Source organism: Malus domestica, chromosome 11 (assembly GCF_042453785.1).
Source record: "Malus domestica chromosome 11, GDT2T_hap1".
NCBI lineage: Eukaryota > Viridiplantae > Streptophyta > Magnoliopsida > Rosales > Rosaceae > Malus > Malus domestica.
This window is the reverse complement of record NC_091671.1, coordinates 3,997,929-4,019,799: the sequence shown is the minus strand read 5'-3', so window position 1 is coordinate 4,019,799 and position 21,871 is coordinate 3,997,929. Positions and strand designations below refer to the sequence as shown.

Genomic DNA, 21,871 nt, shown 5'->3' with positions numbered 1-21,871 from the left:
TATTGGTTTTGTTTAATTTATTATTTGTTTTTGTGATTTTATCCCCTTATAATTAAGATCCTATTTTTCTTATGTCTAATTATTTAATTAACTGTAATTCTGTAACCAATTCCTCTTCGGCCATTAATTTGGAAGCAAACAAAGGCTTAACTGGAGCATGTCTAATTCTCACCTTTTATTGACTTATGTAATATGTTAATTAGTTTCAATATCTGAACTGCTTTAAGCATCATTTTCTTCTAGAGGGTTGCTTGTCTCCTTGTATATATACCTATATAGCTAATTTGTATATGCTACTTAGTTAGATGCTTTCTTATTATTGCTAATTAATTAATAGAAAAATGCTACGGAGATTACCTTTTCCTACTATATTTATGTATTATATTATGATGTGGCAAGGCCGTGCCAAAGCATAGATGTCACATAAATTAATAAATATATCTCGATCGATGTTGATTGCATACATCACTTATTACATTAGTGTTGTATAAAAATGTAATTTCTCTAACATTATTCTAATTAATTATGTGCTTCACTTTTGGATGAAATGACAAATACTTTGATTTGATTACTGATTAATTATCTTTCATGCACTTCCACCTGGACACCGGAAAATCTTCTCTCTTTTGTTAACAATAAATTATAAAATAAAAAAAGAGGGGCCTTGTTTGATTAAAGTAGTAAAAATATTGCAAATAACCACTTCTTGTTCCCCAAAATTCCTTTGCTTCCCTTCCTCCAATGAATGTTGTTGTGCTTTCACGAGATTGATTAAAGGGAGATTGAGGTGCACGAGCATATACATAGCACTAAGTAGCCGTACCGTATATATCTGTGGCTGTCTTTGATTTTGCACTATTTTTTGCCCTAATTTATGCCGTCTGTCCCCTCAACAACACCATCAAAGTTCTCAAAACAGACCATTTCATGCTCTTCTTTGCCTCCTCTATCACCATACATCCCAAAACCCACCTGCCTAGCCAGGGATCTCTCCTGTCCTCTCTTTTGCTATTAAGGACCACTTAATTAATCTCTAAAAAAAAAAGAGGAGATATATATATATTAAGAATTTATTATGTAAATAATGGAAATGTAATAGACCTCCACTTAATTAAAAAATTGTATTTAATATTGTAACTCTGGTTGCTAATATATAAGCTCTATATAGCTAGCGATGTTTTTTCCTTTTTTAATGGGAATAACGGATGACGAACTACAGTTGTTCACTCTTTTTGGGTCCAAAGAAGGCTAGTTGAGACTTGTATTATATATGTGATCACGATCAAATAAAGTCACAATTTACAAATTATTAAGGACCTTTCATCTTTCTTTAAAAATATGTTCGCACTTTTTCATTGCGTCATTTGTCTTGATTAGCTAGCTATGCTAATCATGTTATATAGAAGCGTTCTATGTCTAGTTTGGTTGGTTGCTTTCTGACATGAGTGATAAGATGGTTACAAGGCATGGCAATAACGCAAAGAGCTGCTTACCTTAGGTTGGGCTTGCGTGTTGGGGCTTATATATATGACTGGGTGATGAGGGATCAGGTTCAGGTTCAGGGCTAGCTAGGGTTAGTGGCAACATGGCATTGACAGACATCCATCCATCTTTTCTTTAATTTCCATCTGATTCAGACGTAACCTTGTGTGTGTTTGTGAAAAACTAAACCTAACCCTTTTTTTAGCCATTGCTAGCTTTTGACACATTTGGAGTTGATGCCGGACCCTCTTACCTGTCTCTCAATTAAGTATCTGCACGCCATATCTATCCGCATGCAAATCAATAATAATGACGATGGCATGAAGATATGGAATTTTCTATCTCTAGCATATTAGATACTTTAAAATTATTACCTATTAGTTCTTTTATAACAATTACAAAAATTAACAACTAACGGTTAAAAAGTATTTCGTACTTTACATTATCATAAAAATTTTGTGAAGATATTAGTTATTTTGGACCATCAAAATATTAATTATTTAGAAAAGGAATGTGTTCTTTTTTTTTTCTTGGATTTTGTTGTAAATGCAATTTTTCGTTCAAAATGCCTTCGTCTCAAACGTCTTTTGTTTAGTTTCATGCAAACTCATGTTTATTTGTGTTTTTTTATTTATTCAGTACAAAAAACATAAATAAATAAAATGTACATATAGAAAAAAAAAAAGTACAAAAATCATGACGTTCTTCACTTGTTTCCATAAGAATGGTATTGATTCCCTAATAACTAACCAAAAAATAAATGAAAAGTTATTTTATGTTTTTCGTGAATAAATAGAATATTTAATTTTTATAGCTAAAACATTTAAGAGTCCAGGCTTACTTGTCTAATGAATACTTTTGTGTCGAAAGGAAATGCAAAGTTTGGTGACACGGTAGTATTTGCACATGGAAAATTATTTTAAAGCACCCTAAACTTACAATTCATGTAAATGCTAAATATTCCTCCATAGTTAATTCTATTACTATGTTGACGTGAAATGCACATGGTCAATTTTTAGAGGCATACACGTGAACAAAATGCTACAATCACAAAAAAATTAATAGAGACATGACATTTTAGCGTATTGGCGTAATACCCCGGCAATAATGGTGTGTAATGGTAATTGCATATTCCCAATTTTTATATACAAGTCTATGGTTAGTGGGTATCTTCTCTATGGAATACCCGTTCTAAACGCTTTGCACAAATCGAAATTAAGCGTCCAATATTTGCCTCAAACTTGAATACCACTTATCCTATGCAAATGTTTTATTAGCAATTCTATGCATGTGTGTTAAGTGATTCGGAGAGAGAAAACTGATAGCGGAAAGAAAGGATAATTTCAACTTATTCCATGCATCAATTTGTTAAGAATTTGTTTTCAATTTCCGAGGAATGTTGACTTGCTTCTTACATTATTAACTTGATGTAAAATAGTCAAATCGTCCCCAACCTCACCGTCCACTGATTATATAGTTGCTCCTGGGTATGGGGTGACACTTCCCACAGCATATACCCCTGAGATTGTTTACCTGATTCTTATCCCACAGCATGCACACCTTTTTTTCCTTTTTTTTTTTTTTTTTTTTGTAATGAATTAGATCTTGTTTTACAGAAATAATAAACACACTATTTTTAACCTTTATAATACGTTTTTATTTAATTTAATAACTAAAATAAAGAAAAGCTTTTGGGAAATTATAAATGGTGTGTGAAAATCATCTTCTTCTTTTGTATTGGGAAGGGTCGTTATGTGCATTGAAGAGATACACCATACAAATTTTAATTTTATATTATTTTCTCAAAAGACATATGGTACAATAATACAAGTTGTTGATAAAAGGGGGGGGGGGTATCTCTGTGTGTGTGATGAATCAATGAAGCGTTTGGGGGGGGGGGGGGGGGAGAGGGGAAATGATGGTACTAAAAGAGACGAGGATCAGCGAGAGGAACATACGAGATTCTCCAGAAACCAGAATCGTGTTAAATATATGATATATGTGTAGTTTGCTTTAGGGTTTGTAGTACGTACGTATGCACAGAAACCGATTAATATTACTCATGTTGAGAATGAATGAGATGAGGGGTCTTGCATGAGTTTATAAGTGAGTTGAGCTATTTCTCATATTGTTAATTAGTTTTATGATGGAACCTCACATTTCTTTATGGTATCATAGCAGGTTGTTTCACACGTGAAGTCAAATGATCACACGCGCTCCACGTCACCCCATTGTGTTCATACGAAGGGGCGTGTTGAGAATGAATCACACACTGATCAGATGGGGGACCTTGCATGAGCTTATAAGTAAGTTGGATTACTCCCTATATTGCCAATTGGTTTTATAGTGAAACTTCAACTTTTTTCTACTACAAGCAAAGCTATCAAAATTATATATATTCATATGCAGTTTCCTTCAGGGTTGTATGTACGCAGAGTGGCAGATTTAGGATCCGAACTTTGGAGAGTTCCAGCGTCAAATACAAGTTTTTAGATAAAATCAGAGTGCGAAGTGCACAAAAATATTCAGTTTATTCATATTTCGTTGAACACTTAGTGAACTTATTGTCATCAGGCAAACCAGTTACGCACAGCTATTGATATATGCCAAAGCAATCTGATGAGAAATATAAAGAGAATTTGTAGAGTGTTGTAGATGCAATATGTCGAGATATACCTAACAGACGTTACATCAAACACCTTGTTGTCACAAAAGGAACTTGTACCAAACATTCGAAGGATCCTCGAAAAGTTTTGACATGCATCTTTATTGGACTTTGGGTGGTCCTAGGACCACCTTGGTCTTTAAATCCATCTGCCCCTCGTAGTACGTATAGAGGGTATAGATGGACTACATATAAAAATTAATGGTGGCATGGGGATGGAGATTGTTAGTGCATATCGATTGTAATTGCCATTTTCCTAGCCTAAACCTTGGTGTGTAAATTGAATTTTGGAAGGTCAAGCTGAACCGATGTTTGTTGTCTTATGGTAAATAAGTTACAATTTCAAGTTTAGGACGTAAGTGAGACTTATGAAGAAGTTAAGGTTTTACCATAAAACCAATTGTCAATATATTGGGAATAACTCAACTTACTTATAAGCCCATGTAAGGTCACTCATCCCATCAATATGAGATTTATTCTCAACAAATTAGAGACCTACATGCATTCTTAGGTGGTTTAAAAGCATAAAATGTTTTTTTGTGTATGAAGGATTGAGGTGTCATTTTAATCCTATGGTGTCCGAAAACTACTTAGGTCTTATTTGAATTAAGCTGATTAAGTTATTTTATATAATTATATAAGCTATCCTTTTATGACCTGAATTTTAGTTGTGGGTTAATGGCTGGTCTTTATTTGTTTTATTTCAGGCTGTGGAATAAAGTCCATTTGACTCGAAGTTTTGATGCTAGGGTTCACACATGAAATGTTATATATAGGCTAGCTTGTTGCCGTGAAAGAGGTACACAGAATAGAGCACTCATATGCATTAGAGAAAAAATACTTTGTGCTCCACGATATTTTTATTTTTATTTTTTATTTTTTTTAGTTTTTTAGTAAAAGAGAGAATAGATTCTCCATTTATACCGCATTTAAACAGTTTTTGAATGAGTTCATATATATGCTATAACGTTTCTAAAAGATTTGTTTCACGTTTGAGATCTTTGTAGGGTTTCATCACAATTTCGTATCTTGAGATTGTGTGTGGAAGATTCTGTGGAGAAGAGTCAAGAAGCGAGATTGTCATCAAGGCGAAAGACGACGTAGCGACTGTGTAAGTCCTCGGAGTATTGGAGGGTGTCCTTGCTTGCTAGGCTAAGGTTCCGTCATGGTACTTGCGTAAAGTCTATTAGGTGAATCTTGTCAAGTTAATTCTTGTCACAGTGGATTTGTTTCACTCACTGTGTGCCCGATGATGTTTCTCCATGTGTTGGAGTTTTGCCTTGCTGAATCATTGTGTTTTGTGATATAATTTTCTGCACTTTATTTATCTGCATAACATAATTACTATTCGCTTTCAATCCTCCTATCTGATTGTATTCGCTCATAGCACTTCTTGATCACAACTTATTTTCTATTCCGCCGCATACCTTATCAACGTGATTAATAAATCTATGAAAATTAAATTAAGCCTATTCACTTTCCCCCTAGAATTTGTGTTACAACCTTTTGCGTTTGTAGAGGTAGACCGTATGTGGGTTTAATTAGATAGGGGATATGCCAAAGGGTATAGGGATGGATTTTGTGCTTGGCCGTGCACAAGTTAAAGCAAGTGAAGAGAGCAGACACCCTCTGCGTTGAGTTATCGGTGCATGTGTGCGTGGTTGGTATCTACTTCTTTCTTTATTGAGTAATTATGTTTAATATGGCATAGAATTTTTCTCTCATCCAGTCAACTACATTTTTATACTCATACATGATTGATAGGTTGTATATAGTTTGGCTTAACAATTATGATATGTTGTCGATAATCTTGACTTTAGTGTAGTTAACTGCATTAGAGAAAGACGAGAACTTGTTTGAGATTGTTTTTGGAATAACAAACAAAAACACTTCTTAAGTACATTTGATAGAAAAGCTTAACTGCAATTTTTTTTCTTCATAAAAGCGTTTTTTGAAGAAAACCTACTAATACTTTTGCAGAAAGTACTTAAAATTTTAAAATATTTCAAAATATATTTATAATAATAACGGGTTTAACATAAGTGTTTTAAGCATATGTGTTTTCTACAACAGCAACAGCAGTCCCAAATAAATTTGTGGATTGCTGGTGCAGTGGTGCACTGGTGCTGCTATGCACTTCTCTCCTTTCTTATTCCTTCTCCAACACAAATGATTGATTTAGAGCGAGACAGACCACTCTGGCATTGGGTTGGCTTCTGTTTCACCACACACGCAAAGCAGGAACAATGGATTGTGAATATCGGAAATAACAATTAGGACATGGACATGGCATGGCCAGTAAATTTTACAGAGAAATAATAATGAAACTTTCTAAAAGTGGCTCAGTATACTTTCTGCCACCTCATGTTTTTGGTATAATATCTCATAATGTTGATACAAAATTTAACGTTAAACTATGAGATAACAGAAAATTCATAAAAAATCTCACTTTTGAGTGAGTCGCCCTGAATTCAATTTTAAATTCCAATATTTAGGCTTGTGTAGGGGGAAGTCATGAAACAGAGAATTATGTGTTATCTTATGATTACAAGATCCAAAAGTTAAAATGGCATTTTGGGATTTACAAATTTGCTACAATCATTAGCATCCCCCACATCATTTTGTTGCTGCTGTAGGAATCTTTTGGAATTTGTGGACAAAAAATGCCCCTTTGGGTCTTTGATGGCTTTGTCACCCTTTGAGAATTCACATTGTCAATTTTGGCAAGCAAAGATTGTTGAACGGATGGATGTGCCCGAAGAATTCAAGAAAATTTTAACGGATGAATTCTTCTAACTCCACTATTTTTTAACTTTGGGGTATGCAAACTTGAGATCAATTTGTAAAAATTAGAATGAGAAAAGACATGATTAAGAACGCAAATATCCAAGGTAAAATAGGAGTGATCGCAATTGAAAATAAGATGAGAAACAATTGGTCAATATGTTTGGCCATGTGAATCGAAGACTTACAGATACTCTGGTTAGATGAAGCTATTATAAGAATGAGACTCAAAGCAAAAGGGCATGAAGACCTAACAAGACCGAAAAAGAGACGCTACGAAAAAAAATATGAAATACTTAAAAGCTAACAGAAAACTTGGACCAAAACCGAGCTCAATAAAATTCTAGGATTCATACAGCCCACTTCACTTAGTAGAATAAGACATTATAGTATTTTATATAAAAGAGAAACTAAGAAAAGGAGATTCTAACACAGGACCTTCGTCTTCAAGGATAACAGCTCTTAAAGAGGCGAAATTAGCAGAGTACTCTCAACTTTATACTTTGAAATATCTTAAAGATTTGACAAATCATGAGCTCCAACAGTATGGCCAAAACAACTACAGCAGATATACATAAGAAACGTTACACATTGACGATTTATTTTCGAAGTGCTGAAACTTATTTCATTTCGATGAGTTCTTATTGGCCCCACTCGCTCTTCCGAGCGACGCCTCTGTCGGATAATGTTTACCAAAACCAGCAGACTTGGCCAAGGAGCACCAGAGGATGAACCATAAACAATCACAGCATCGGCAGGAGCACCAGAGGCTGCATATTTCGGTTTTTCATCCGGCAACCTGAAATAAATTTATGTTCTATAATGGAAACTCTTTCTGGAGAACATCTAGATTCCGAGAATCGCAAGCTTCTAACATGTCATTCCTAGAAGCACAGCTGCAACAAAGACAAGAATAATAACGTAATTAATAGGTATATCGCAGAGAGAGGCGATAGATTTTTCCAACTTTGATATTAACTTACCTCAAAGAAATTCTTAAATATTGCCAACCGTTATCTGCCTTTGGATTCATGGTCAGTGCTCGGACATAGTAACGTATGGAATCCTCATACATACCCTAGTTGCAAAACAAAAGGGGAAAATAAGTAACGGGTCGGGCACTGTTGTGAATCGCAAATTTAAGACACTGGGAGACAATATTCTGAGTTCGAAATTCATGCCCACATGAATAATTAAAATCATGGACCGATAACACGCTCTCTCAGCAGCGAAGTTTCACACCAAATTCAAACTCAAAACAAGGCAGGAAAAAATAAAATTCATTCCCCGTCTAAAATTTCAAAGAGATACTAAGCATGAATCAGTGGAGAGATAAACCTGGTTGGCATAACTGATGCCCATATTTGCCCATGCACGAACATAGTTAGGCTTCAAATCTAGGGCCTGACACCCAGATAAAGAACCAAAAACAAAAGTTAGTCCAAAGTCGATAAGATAAAATATTCACAAAAGTCGATTAAACACAGAAATACAAATATGCACACTATAGTAATAAAATTGTACGATATATCACGTAGTCTATTTAATTAATTGAAAGGAACAAAAGGAACATAAGTAATAATTATAAATAAAAAAACATTGAATTGTTACTTTGTAAATGAGGAAAGATGTGAATAAAACTATTGTTACATTCTATCCTCAAGCAATGACAATAAGTGCTGCAGGAAAATTGTAAACTCGTCTTTGAACAATGTTGGAAAGCCGCTAGTTCAAGAAGCGTATGAGTAACAATTTCCTTAATACTCACTAACAAAAGCTTATATTAGTATTATAAATGGCAGACAGTTTCTTATTGTTACAGTGACTAAGGTGACTATTTTGTCCTACATTCAGTCTTTCAAATGCAAGGATTCATTTGCCTTTTTCCATATAAGGTAGTTTAGGAAGAAGAAACCCTGTAAGGGTTGATAACACAAATTACCTGTTGATAAGCCAATATCGCATCAGCACTCTGAACACTGTTTGCTTGTGTTGCTCCAAGCTTGTTCCAAAGTGAGTAATCTTGCGGCTTTAGTTTCAAAGCTGTCCGGAATGACTCGATAGCTTTGTCATATTCTCTTGACAAGTTGTAAAGCACACCAAGTACTATGTGCACATCAGCATCATCAGGTGACATCTGAGCAGCTTCACTGAATAATCTTGCTACCTGCGCATTAAAATTTTATTCATACCCTATATAGGCTTAGGGGTAACAGTAAGCAACTCAAACCTGAATCTAATATGCACTAAAAACCAATTTCGGGAAAAGAAAATATCCTCTGCTGAATATATTTGGAATATTAGGACCCACAAAACTACAAAGATTCTAAAAGTGAACACTTACATCAGCATAGTACAAGGAATCAGACAGCTCTGGTTTGGCAAGCACCCCATACTTTTGGTGATGGCGTAACCATCCATATAAATATTTCAAAGCAGCTGCCTGCTCCAGTTCTGCAATTTGAAGAGTCATATCAGTTCTTAAGTACTTTAAAGAAGTATTTTCTCGGGTTCCTAGAGTTTTGATTCTAAAGAAAAAGACCACATTTTTTGGCAAACAGAAAAAACCATATATATATATGTATATATGTATATACAGATTTATGTATTTGAGGGGTGTCATTGACTCGATACATTGACCAATTCTTTAAAGAACGTTCAACCAATGAATACTCAAATGAGGTTCTACTATTTTCTTATACATGCAGAAAGAACGACTGACCATTTGTATGACTCACTCCGAGAGCAAGAAGCACTTCGAGATTTGTCGGATCAGCCTCCTGTGCACGCATCATACCTGCTATAGCCTGCAAAGATTACAATTGAGGACATTAATTGTCATTCCATAAAAATAAACACACGCTGAAACACATGTATGAGTCAGACACAGGGTTGAAATAAGGTGATTCTTTGACTTAAGCTTGTTTCAAGGAGTTCATATAGTACGACTATATGGAGACCACCAATTCTATAGGGTTATAAACTTACATGGATAATACCACAAGTATACAATTTCTAAACACTAGATAGTAAATATCAAGATAGTAGGATTACCTGTTGATCATCATCATTTTCTGCATGCGCTATTCCAAGTAGCCTCCAACCTTCAGCATTGTCAGGGTTCTTGAGAACTTCAGCTTCTAATGCAAGCACTGCTTCACTCAGAAGACCCTTGTGGAACATTTCCTGGCCTACTTTTAGTGGGTTTGGGTGACCAACATATGGATTCATATCGGAAAATACGTAAACTCCCCTTGCAGCATCACTATGCTGTTTAGTAGCTACTTGCTCATTAATGTACCTGTTTGTCGTGTAAGGAAGGTAAGTTGCTTTAAGGAACTAAATAATGAATACCATAAAAGGTGAGTAATAACACACCCCTTTGACGAATGAGGACTTGGAGCAACATTTATTACTCGAAATATCTCAAACAGACAGACATATAAGTTGACAAACCCATTAAGTATCTATACAAATCTTTTTTCTGTTTTTGATCTAAAATGATAGGATACAAAGTTGGTAACAATACAAGAAGAAACAAGAGAGCGGGGAATCTCACAAAGCCCATGCTCATGAACTGCAAAATCCACTCTTCATTACTCAAGTTTACCTCTTTTGCGATAAAGAAAGTTGAGTGACGCTTAAAAGGGACCAATATTTGAACATTACATCACTTGAATTTCCAGTACTTAAGTCATCAGATACATTCGTTTCAGCAATAGGTGTCAATGTGCACACCAAAACCAACAACAGAAATGCATGATTCACTTAATTGAAATAACTGCAAACTTAAGGGACATGCTTAGTACCTAGGATTGGATTGAATAACTCATTAGATTCAAGGTATGGAAGGAAGAAATGGAGGCCAACTTCCAACTTTTGTCCAACTTGTCCCTTTCAATTCCCCACAAAATGGTAGATATCAACACCATATAACTAATTCAAATAATTATTTCACCTTGGAAAAAATTAAGAAGTTCGCCTTCATTTCTTACTTCAACTAACATACCTGAATCTAGTATGTTATCTGATTTAATCCAATCCTAGGCACCAAACGTGACCAAGGTTACTGTTGTGTATTTTACAAATATATGCCACAAATTCATTAGCTATTGGATTATATATCATACCAACTTCTCCAAAGTAGAATATAAAGCTCATAAAGTAGAAAAACATTTTATTTTTTTAAACAAAAGAACAATTTGACTTACTCATCGTATGAATTAACCCAGGTATCAGCTGAACTGTCCCCCAAGAGTCCTTCACCAACCTGATTTCCAAATTCCTCTGCCCAGTCATCAACATGCAACTTAGAAAACTGATTGACCCACTGATCATCAACTGACCCATGCTGCTCTCGTTCAGAAGTAAACTCATTTGCCCATTGATTGGGTCCATGAGATAGCTGGAAAACCATCATAATTAAGACAGCAGAAATTGGAACTGGAGTGAACTCATTGCATAACAAATCAAGGTCGTACCCAGTGCACAAGGCTCCCGCTTTACGCAGGGTCTGGGAGAGGTGAATGTCGGCTAGCATAACAAATCAAGGTATTAAAAATAAAAGCTTATATATGAGTTTGCTACCTTATAGAAGGATCGTGTAGATCAGTATTATACTCCAATTGTGACAACAACTTACCAACAAAAAAGTTTATAAATGGTTTCATTTTCCTTCAAGTATGAATGTCTGGCCTTGTCGCATTACAATCGAATATTTTATTTTATTATTTTGTAAACATCTTTGGTTTTTTCCGCTTCAAAACAAGCTCGATCGCTCCAAGATGTAGAAGCATATTCTTAATTTAGTAGTATTGTGTATGTTAAACTTTGTTTATGTGCAAAAATTTAATTGCATTTGAAATACAACCACCTATTCAGTTACATTAGTTTTTGTCTGTATAAGCTTTTTCTTGCGAAATGATTTTCGGACACCCCTGTTTATTTTTGTCCTTGATTCTCCTATGATTTATTCAATCCAAAGGCCCAAAATAAACAGGGTTGTGCATGGGAGAAAAGGGTCTGAGGAAACCACTTCCCCTTTTCTTTTATGTGTCATCCCGCACCATAAGTCATGCAACCCTTCTTAATATCATTCATAAACCAGAACCATGAACACCTCACCTCAACACCCCAAAATAAGTAATTTGGTAGAATCACTTGTACAAATAGGAAAAATTATCTCAAAATGTGTTGGTATATTTCAGATACTGAAAGGGAAAATAAAAGTAGGGAAACAATATTTTGCATTCAGACTAGATTCCTACCTCGCCACGTGTATATTCGTCAGCCCAACTAGGACCTGCATTATACTGCTGTTGATATTCTGATGCCCAGTCCCCTGATGATGTGGCCGGCTTGACTTGATTATCATCAATAATGAGTTCACCACGACTCATTTTTGACACAAACTGGAGAAACCTTGACTTCTACATGCCCCAAAAAGTAAATATATGAATTATGATAGTAATAATTCCAAAATGCAATGTAAATAAATCATTAGTAATACCCTTCATATTTGAGAAAACTCACATGTGATTGGGGCCATCATAACGTTCTGACTAAATGTCATGATAATTAACAGCCCCCAAGCTATTTAATGCCCAAACATCCAGGGATTAATTCATGTAAGCGTTTGCTTACAAAAACTGAAAGTGACACAAGCTAACAAGGACACCTAAAACGTGAATACAGTTAACAGAATTTGGAGCATTTCATGAGAATTTTTATGGGACTTTGCATGATGAATCATCCTTGGGAATTCTATGTTTTTTAAACTTAGAAGCACTAAAAGTAAAAAAAATTGTGTAAAAATGACATAAGCTCAAGGGAAAATTTTATAGGACGGCAATAAGGCCGGCGATGCTGTATGGCACATAATGTTGGGCGGTGAAGCATCAACACGTACACAAAATGGGTGTAGCGGAGATGAGGATGCTTCGTTGGATGTGTGGGCACACGAGAAAGGATAAGATTAGGAATGAGGATATCCGGGGTAAAATAGGAGTAGCCGAAATTGAAGGAAAGATGAGAGAAAATCGGTTACGGTGATTTGGACATGTGCAAAGAAGGCCTACTGACGCTCCGATTAGAAGATGCGACTATGGGACAGAGGTTCAAGGCCGAAGGGGTAGAGGAAGACCTAGGAAAACTTTGGAAGAGACCCTAAGAAAAGACTTAGAGTACTTGGATCTAACGAAGGACATGACACAGGACTAAACACAATGGCGTTCTAAGATTCATATAGCCGATCCCACTCAGTGACTGGGATTTTCCAAGTCTCCAACCGAGAAGTTTTCCTCACTCGGGAAATTAAGGGAACACTACCTCAACCTATATACTCCACTCACAAAGCTTCAACATACAAGCTTCAACAAAAGAAAATTCAAAGAACTTAGCGAAGAAGGCTTTGGTGTATTTAACACAATACGTTGAAATGAAGGAAAGCTTATTTATTGATATCCCCGATAAGTTACAAATATGTACATATACTTGAGTCAAAATAAACAAACATGAGGGAGCCTTCACAAAGGTTGCTTAGGAGAAGTCTCAGCAGTCGGTAGAGCCCCAGAAAGAGAAGGCATCGGAGAGGGATCATTCGGAGCCTCAGTACTGGACAAAACCCTAGAAGGAGGAGGCATCAGAGGTTGATCATTTGGAGCTTCATTACGCGGTACAGCCCCAGAAGACGAAGGCAATAAATGCCTTTGGAATAAACCCACACATCTCTGATGATCAAGTAAAACCTGACCATCAGATTCCTTCATCCGGTCAAGCTTCCTCTTCATGTTTGTAGCATAGTCATGTGCGAGCCGGTGCAACTGTTTATTCTCATGCTTGAGCCCTTTAATCTCCTGTTTGAGACTCATCACTTCAGCCGCCAATGATTCAACTTGGCGGGTTCGAGCAAATAGGCGTTGGGCCATATTAGACACAGAACCTGCACACTGAACACTGAGAGCCAGAGAATCCTTAACAGCCAACTCATCAGACCGTTTGGAAAGTAGTCTGTTATCTTTGGGAGTCAGAAGGTTCCTGGCCACTACCGCAGCGGTCATATCATTCTTCATCACGGAATCCCCAACGGTAAGAGGACCAGTAGGGGAGACGAAGGATGGGCGCCATATGTTGTCTGGAGAAGACGGGGCTGCCTCTTCAACAAGGTTCAAGTCAAAACGACGGTCGGAGGGGCCAGACATTTTCAAAGGTGTTGAAGAGAGAAGAGGTCGGACAAATCAAGATCTTAGAAGTGCAAGAATGGAGCTTCTACCGGTGGATATTCAAGTGTGCTTTGGAACTTAATGTCAGCCCCTATAAAAATCTGCACTCGACGAAGCTTCAGAAATCGAAGAGGCGCCTGCTCAGAAATCGAAGAGGCGTTTGCTTTCTCAAAAGCTGGGCTGCTTAGAGATCACGAGGGTCGATCTCAGAAATCGAAGAGGCGTTTGCTTTCTCAAAAGCTGGGCTGCTCAAAGACCACGAAGGCCGATCTCAGAAATCGAAGAGGCTTGCTTTCTCAAAAGCTGGGCTGCTCAGAGACCACGATGACCGATCTCAGAAATCGAAGAGGCACCTACTTTTCCAGCCTTGTCATATAGCACCTGTCACACGCACACTCAGCTTTGCGGAAATTATGGGCATTTTGTCGAAGATTTCTGGCGAAGTAGAAAGCACATGAATCGTACTGTTCAATCATCCACTTCCCACACGCAACAGTAGCTCATGGGTACCACAGATAACTTTGCCAAAGTTCTCTGACAAAGTTGAGACACGTGAAGCTTGCAGCTCCCACTACATCGCTCTGACCAAGAAGGGTAAAAGAATTGCAAAGAAACAATACTAACAAAGTTTAGACACATAAATTTTGAAGGTCTAGCTACCATATTATTACCCACAAGGGTAAAGGAACAGTACCACTGTTGGATAATTGGAAAGTCCCGGTGTGTCAACCTCTGTGCTTCGTGGCAAGGTAGACTAGCAAACATGCCCAACCTTTACTCACATTCGAGAAAACACTCCCAACAAGATTGCTTGCTCCAAAATCGAAGAGGCACCGCCCTCCGAATCTCGAGAGCCAGACTCCCAACATGATTACTTTCTCAAAAATCGAAGAGAGGGTAAAGGAACAGTATCACTGCTGGATAATTGGAAAGTCCCTGTGTGTCAACCTTTGTGCTTCGTGGCAAGGTAGACTAGAAAACATGTCCAACCTTTACTCACATTCGAGAAAACACTCCCAACAAGATTGCTTGCTCCAAAATCGAAGAGGCACCGCCCTCCGAATCTCGAGAGCCAGACTCCCAACATGATTACTTTCTCAAAAATTGAAGAGACACCGCTCTCCGAATCTCGAGAGCCAGACCCCCAGCAGGATTGCTTTCTCAAAAATCGAAGAGGCATCGTTCTCCGAATCTTGAGAGCCAGATCTCCGACAGGATTGCTTGTTCGAAAACCGAAGAGGCACCACTTTCCCAACTTCAAGAGCTGGATCTCCTTGGATAAAGCTTGTCTGTAATCTTCACACGTAACATCAGCTTTCCAAATACCACAGACCACTTTTTCAAAGTGCTCTGACAGAGTTAAAACATGTGAAGCTGGCAGCTCCCACTACCGTGCTATGACCAAGCAGGGTAAATGAATAGCATTATTACTTGATGTTAGGGAGACTCCTGTATATGTCGACCTCCATCTGTAACGGACAGGCAGACCTGCAAAAATGCTCAACCCTTTCTCTTATCTGAGAGGGCACTCCCAACGAAGCCTTTCGAAATATTCAGCTTTCTTTCCCCCCGATAATACCTCTGTAAACAAGCTATACTAGAGCAAGAATATCTCATATCATCAGGGTTAAAAGCAAGAGTATCCCATATCATGCTTTTTCCCTGTCTTTTCCTTTGGCCTTGTTCTTACCTGCAAGACAAGGAGAAAGAGAGCAATCAGTCAGAACTTGGAATCAAGCTTCCAGCCAGGAACTGACTGCCTGGAACCCCTTACCTGATTACTTACCTGGCATTGCTCTCGAGTACTCATCTTCAACATCTTATGCTTCCAGGGAAGATACCGCATCTGCCTGAGGAACAGATAGGGCAAGTGAGAAGGATACAAGGAAGCATGTGGAGACAAGCGTAACAGCACACGTGCCGATACATCCACTACTCTGTCAAAAGCAAAAGTATCCCATATCAGCAGGGTCGAACGTACTCTAGATTTGATGGACTTGTTTTGACCCTCAAATTCTTCAGTCGGCCTTATACTCTGGAGGAAACCAGAAAACCCTCCAGCCCAGTTCAAGAATAAGCCTGTGGAAAGTTACTTCTTCAAAAGCAAAAGTATCCCATATCATCTCTTCTCATTTTTCTTCTCTTTATCCTTCATGCTGCCTGCAAGATAGGGAGAATGTGAACAATCAGCCGGAGCTCTGATTGCTTACCTTGTCTGTCACCTCTTTCAGCAGATCCCCTAGCTCGGCGACTTGGGGGACTCCTACTACATGGTTTGTATCGCGCTTGACCAAGCATGAAACTACAAGTAAGCTTCAAGTGAAATTGATACATTACCTTGTGCATCTCCACCAGTTACAGATACCACCCCTGGATGGAGGAAGAGTACTTCCAGAGAAGATGCCACATCTACCTATGAGACAGATAAGGCAAGTCAAGACGATACCACACTCCGGTACTTAGAAGTTTCGTGGCTACGAGATCATTCTCCCACAATATTTCCTAATGTCATTTGTACTAAATCATTCACTTGTACTCACTAAAGGAGAGCTTGAACCTATGTACTTGTGTAAACCTTTCACAATTAATGAGAACTCCTCTATTCCGTGAACGTAGCCAATCTGGGTGAACCACGTACATCTTGTGTTTGCTTTCCTATCTCTACCCATTTATAAACTTATCCACACTAATGACCGGAGCAATCTAGCGAAGATCACAAAAAGTGACCGTTTTCGCTACCTAGGATCTATCTTGCAAGAGAACGGAGAATTAGATGGAGATCTCAACCATAAAATACAAGCTGGATGGATGAAGTGTAAGAGTGCATCCGGCGTGTTGTGTGACCGTCGTAGGCCACTGAAGCGCAAGGGAAAATTTTATAGGACGGCAATAAGGCCAGCGATGTTGTATGGCACAGAATGTTGGGCGGTGAGGCATCAACACGTACACAAAATGGGTGTAGCGGAGATGAGGATGCTTCGTGGGATGTATGGGCACACGAGAAAGGATAAGATTGGGAATGAGGATATCCGAGGTAAAATAGGAGTAGCCAAAATTGAAGGAAATATGAGAGAAAATCGGTTCCGGTGGTTTGGACATGTGCAAAGAAGGCCTACTGACGCTCTGGTTCGAAAATGTGACTACGGGACAGAGGTTCAGGGCCGAAGGGGTAGAGGAAGAACTAGGAAAACTTTGGAAGAGACCCTAAGAAAAGACTTGAGTACTTGGATCTAACGGAGGACATGACACAAAACCGAGCGCAATGGCGTTCTAGGATTCATATAGCCGACCCCACTTAGTGGGAAAAGGCTTTGTTGTTGTTGTTGTTGTTGTAGTCATCATTTACAATGGTCTTCAATTCTGTGACTATTGCAGTTCAATGGGTTCAGCAAAAAATGATAAGTCAAGTACAAGGCGTGCAAAAGCTTGGAAAAAGTAAGCTTGATTCCAAAACTAATTTGCTAATGTAGTATTCAGAAATAAAAAAAGTTTAAAAATTCAGTCTTGGAAACTACAGAAGCACATGATTGAAGAACGTTTATAAACCTGAAACTTTGGGTCTTCACTCTGTGCTAGCGTATTTGCAAGCATACGAGTTTGCTCCATTGCAGCTAAGCTTGCCATATTTACACCTCTCATATGATCTGCAGACATCAACTGGGACTGTTCCTGTAACCATGCGAAACAGAAAATTATGCATCAATATAGCTCTCATATAAATTTAAATTGATTATAGTTTTGAAATCCAAATCCTGTTACAACGGGGTATCAAGCAGCATATAAACATAGTCTTACTCTTTCAGTTCAAGGTCAACTCACATACAATAGTGTGATGCACCCAAATTAAGGTTGATAAGCCTAGCGTATTTTTGAGGCCAGAACTTGGACATTCTTCTACTTTTCTTTTCTTTTCTATTCCCCTTATGTTAAATTTATTTTGGTGCTTCTTTATATTACAAGCATACTCCACCATGTATTACGTGTTCGAAACCTCAAAAACATCTTTAGGGCTCTTTTATCTTCATCTCGAACAAGGCCCCTGGTTCCAGGCCAAATACATTTTCCAACCCCAGAATACTGCAACTTAACCTAAAAAACTCAGATACATTGACACCTAAAACCCTCAAACCCCAGAATATTGTAACTTACCCTAAAAAACCTAACATATTGTTACCAGCAATTTTAACTCAAGCACACAATTCCAACCTCCTTGATTAGTAAATCGATTATAGCAAGAACTAGTTGCTAGTGTCGTTCTCCATCACATTATGAAGGTCAATGATTGATCAATAGAAAGTATAGAAACAATGAATGCGATTGAAATACAAGTTACAATACTCCTTTACCTGCTCAAATTCAGAAGCCCAGCCATTGGCACCATGTTGTCGCTCAAATGAGTGAGCCCATGAATTAGGATCACCATGATCTACCCTATGTTGGCTAAATTCAGTGACCCACCCTTGCGCAGCATGAGCACCAGGTTTTGTTATAGCTTGGGATTCATTCCAATAATCGTCTAGTTCCCGAAACCTTGAAGGCAGAGGTCCTTTACTATTGACATCACTGTCAATATCTAAAGAAGATAAAAGTGCATTTACCTGGAAAAATAAAAATAACAAACTTAACATAAACTGTTGAGACTATGAATCTCTTTGGAGAGAAATGGAGCAACTCAAGATACAAAATTCTGAAACAAACCCCTAAGACAAGCAAAAAATGATAATGAGGCCGAAAAACATGCAGAATTGAATGCTCATAAAACAAACCAAGCTGACATCTTCTACTAGAAAAAAAGATACATTTCAAATATAACATAGGTATGAGAAATTTCAAACCTGCCCATTAATAAAATCTTCACTTTTATCAGCAAAGAAGTGCCGTGCCATGATGCTGGTGCGATCACGTATACATTGTTTGTCACCAGCAGACAATCCTAACACTGGAAGTGGAGCAGGACGAAACGGCATTCCACCACGACTACTTTCAACAAATGAGTGCAAAAAGCTTGACAACACCCTTTGTGGTGGCCCTGCAACACATATTTAGAAGGGAAGAATATAAGATAAATCTCAAAATAAACTTTTTAATCCTTTATGCTGAAGATAGACACTACCCCTGGTTGTTTGATGATCAGAAGCACAACCAGACGTTTAGGCTAAGCATAAAGTACTACTGCTACCACAAAGCGGGAAGATGATAAGCAACATACAACTCATCCAATAAGAGAAAGTAACACAAAAAAGCTTTTCCTTTTTCTGGATGAACTATAAAATCTCAATAAAAATGCATATTGATCACTTTGCGAGCTCACTTGAGCCAACGAACTGTTACGTATATTAACTGGCAACTGAAAAAATAAACTAAATTTTCAAGATTCTACCTCACTTCAAAGTTAAACCTTTGAAGATATAGCATGATTAAAAGTAGGCCTGAAATCCAAAACACCAAAAGTATCACCCATTATGTGTTTTTCTTATTCAAATGCCAGGTTTTGTGTATTAATCCTCTGACAAACACTCGGCCACAAGCATCTCTACTAATCTCCGATGTTGATAAACAGAGAAACCATTATCCATTCTTGATCAAGCAATCTTGCCATTTATGTCGTTCACTCATTACTTATTTATAAAAGCGAATAACATGTACGATGCGAAAGTCCTAGCAAGTTGTGAATGAAGTGCAACAACCATGAGGTAAATACTACAAAGACAAGCACTTCGAGAAATTTACCATCCAAAGTCGGTTGAAGCTGAGGAGAAGCTCCCATATCATAAATGGGGTCGTGTTGAGGCATATGCATAGGCCCGGGCTGAGAACTCTGTATCTCATCCCACGCATTGTCAAGCAGTCTGTTGCCATCAACGGAGTTGAAGTTCCGAAGAAAGTCCGAGCTCTGACACAAAACGAATGCCAATTAAGCAAAATTAACAAATGCTAAGCAAGTAAAGACCAACGCTAAAACTAAAGCAGTGGAAAAAGATTGGAGCTTTGGAAGTAAAACCTGAGTGCCGGGCTGCATAAACGGCTGGTCAAACTCGGAGCCGGGGAGCTGTTGCAGGTGGCCATGGCCGTCGGGATAAAACTGCGGCTCAGAAGCAGTCGGCGTCGACGAAGGTATCTCCTTCAACCTCTCCTGCTCACAAAAGAAATCGATTTTCAACAAAACGACGCCGAATTGCTGATCGAAATGAACGAAATACAGAGAGATAGAAAGGACGAAGAGAAGACGAACCTGCTGCTTGGAGGAGGAGCCGATGAGGGCGTTGGCGAGGGCGCCGAAAGGATTGGAGGAAGAAGATTGGCCTGGAACCGCACAAGCTGCTCCGCCGGTAACGAGGTCGCGCATCGCCATGGCGGCCGATGTTCTTCTCCCTCTTCAATCCACACCAGAACTACAAAACAACCGCCACCACTGTATAAATATATATCTCTGTATATCTTTTTTTCTGCGAATTATTTAAATATGAATTAAGAAAAATATGAAGAAATTCTAAGTGGGGTTGTTGGGATTTGTATTGGGGAGATAACAGGAGAGAGAGAGAGAGAGAGGAGAGAGATTTGATAGCTGTTTGAGTTCCTCTTCCTCTTCTTCTTCTTCCCCTGATGGGCTAAAATTGTCTTGGTATGTCAAACTTATCAGATGAATTTAATTAATTAATTTATTTATTTATTTTGGTTCGTCTTCCTCGTTGGATCGTGTGACGCCGCTGACATGAGTAGAGAAGGGTGGTCAAACGGTTAAAAGTAAAAAGTTAACAAGAAAACTAGTTTGGTGTCTTTTTTTCTTTTCTTTTTTATAGGAAAAAGGGAGACAGGCAAAACAAAAAGTGAAAGTAATGAAAAATGATTAAAAATTTTGAGTTTTAACGATAATGATAAAATAAAGGGTAAATTGAATAGTACTAGAATTGACTTTTTAGTGTAAAAATGTGATTTTTCGTTAAAGTGAACAGTACCGTAAGTTTTTCATTATAACTCCCAAAACAAAATCGGAAGATAGAATATAAAGATGGATATTCTTAACCGATTGAATTATAATTACCTTTTAAAAAAAATGGACTAAAACTTTCTCACTAAAATGTTTAAAAAGTTCTAATTTTGTTGTCAAAACTATAGTTGGTGTGTTAATTGATCACTTGTTTGGAAGAACTTTTAAAATGATGAAATGACTTTTGGTGAAATTGATTGTGCACTTAAAATGATTTTTCAGGATCTACTTAAATTTGTACTAATAATTGGTTTTGAAAATATCTTTACCAAAAGTGCTTTTAGTTATTTTAAAAGCACTTCCTAACGAGTTCGAACAACAAAATTGTATGAGAGTTGGGGAAATTTTTGCTTGTGATCAGAATACGGGCCGGTACAATACATGAGTAGAAACAATTTCTTGGAAAAAAAATGCAGAAAATTGTACAAAAAAGAAGTTGAAAATTTGAACTTCTAGGGGACAAATGTTTAATCAAATTCTTAAAATGAATAAATATGAGTTTAAGAAATTAAAAAATAAGGCGTTTATTTCAAAACGGCTCTTAAAATTATTTAAAAATAGTTTAACTAAAAGCGCTTTTAAATCACTAAAAAAGAGTTTTTAACTAATTATAATAAAAAAATGCTTATTGATAAAAAAATGGAACTTTAACCAAAAGCTCTCAATACGGTTTATTTTAACGAAAAATCACATTTTTAATCCTGATACTATTCACTTTACTCTTTATTTTGT

At 37.4% G+C, this 21,871-nt stretch overlaps 1 protein-coding gene across 1 annotated transcript; it reads right to left on the bottom strand.

Annotated features, from left to right (window-relative positions):
* Positions 1–7,407: 7,407 nt before the first annotated feature.
* On the bottom strand, positions 7,408–20,793 carry LOC103447566 (peroxisome biogenesis protein 5-like). The gene is made up of 15 exons (XM_029088070.2): positions 20,384–20,793; positions 20,153–20,284; positions 19,882–20,044; positions 18,987–19,180; positions 18,498–18,749; positions 17,698–17,820; positions 12,199–12,360; positions 11,143–11,336; positions 9,986–10,232; positions 9,654–9,738; positions 9,276–9,385; positions 8,874–9,098; positions 8,270–8,335; positions 7,915–8,009; positions 7,408–7,827 (listed from the first exon to the last, which is right to left on the bottom strand). Exons 1-15 carry the CDS (start codon positions 20,501–20,503, stop codon positions 7,749–7,751), a joined length of 2,247 nt encoding a protein of 748 aa, XP_028943903.2. The 5' UTR covers positions 20,504–20,793; the 3' UTR covers positions 7,408–7,748.
* Positions 20,794–21,871: the final 1,078 nt, after the last annotated feature.

Coding starts and splice junctions, on each gene's coding strand:
- LOC103447566 (XM_029088070.2), bottom strand. CDS start 20,503: ATGGCGATGCGCGACCTCGTTACCGGCGGAGCAGCTTGTGCGGTTCCA. Junction 11,337..12,198: donor ACGAATATACACGTGGCGAG/GTAGGAATCTAG, acceptor ATGGTTTTCCAG/CTATCTCATGGACCCAATCA. Junction 10,233..11,142: donor TGGGTTAATTCATACGATGA/GTAAGTCAAATT, acceptor CACGACAAACAG/GTACATTAATGAGCAAGTAG.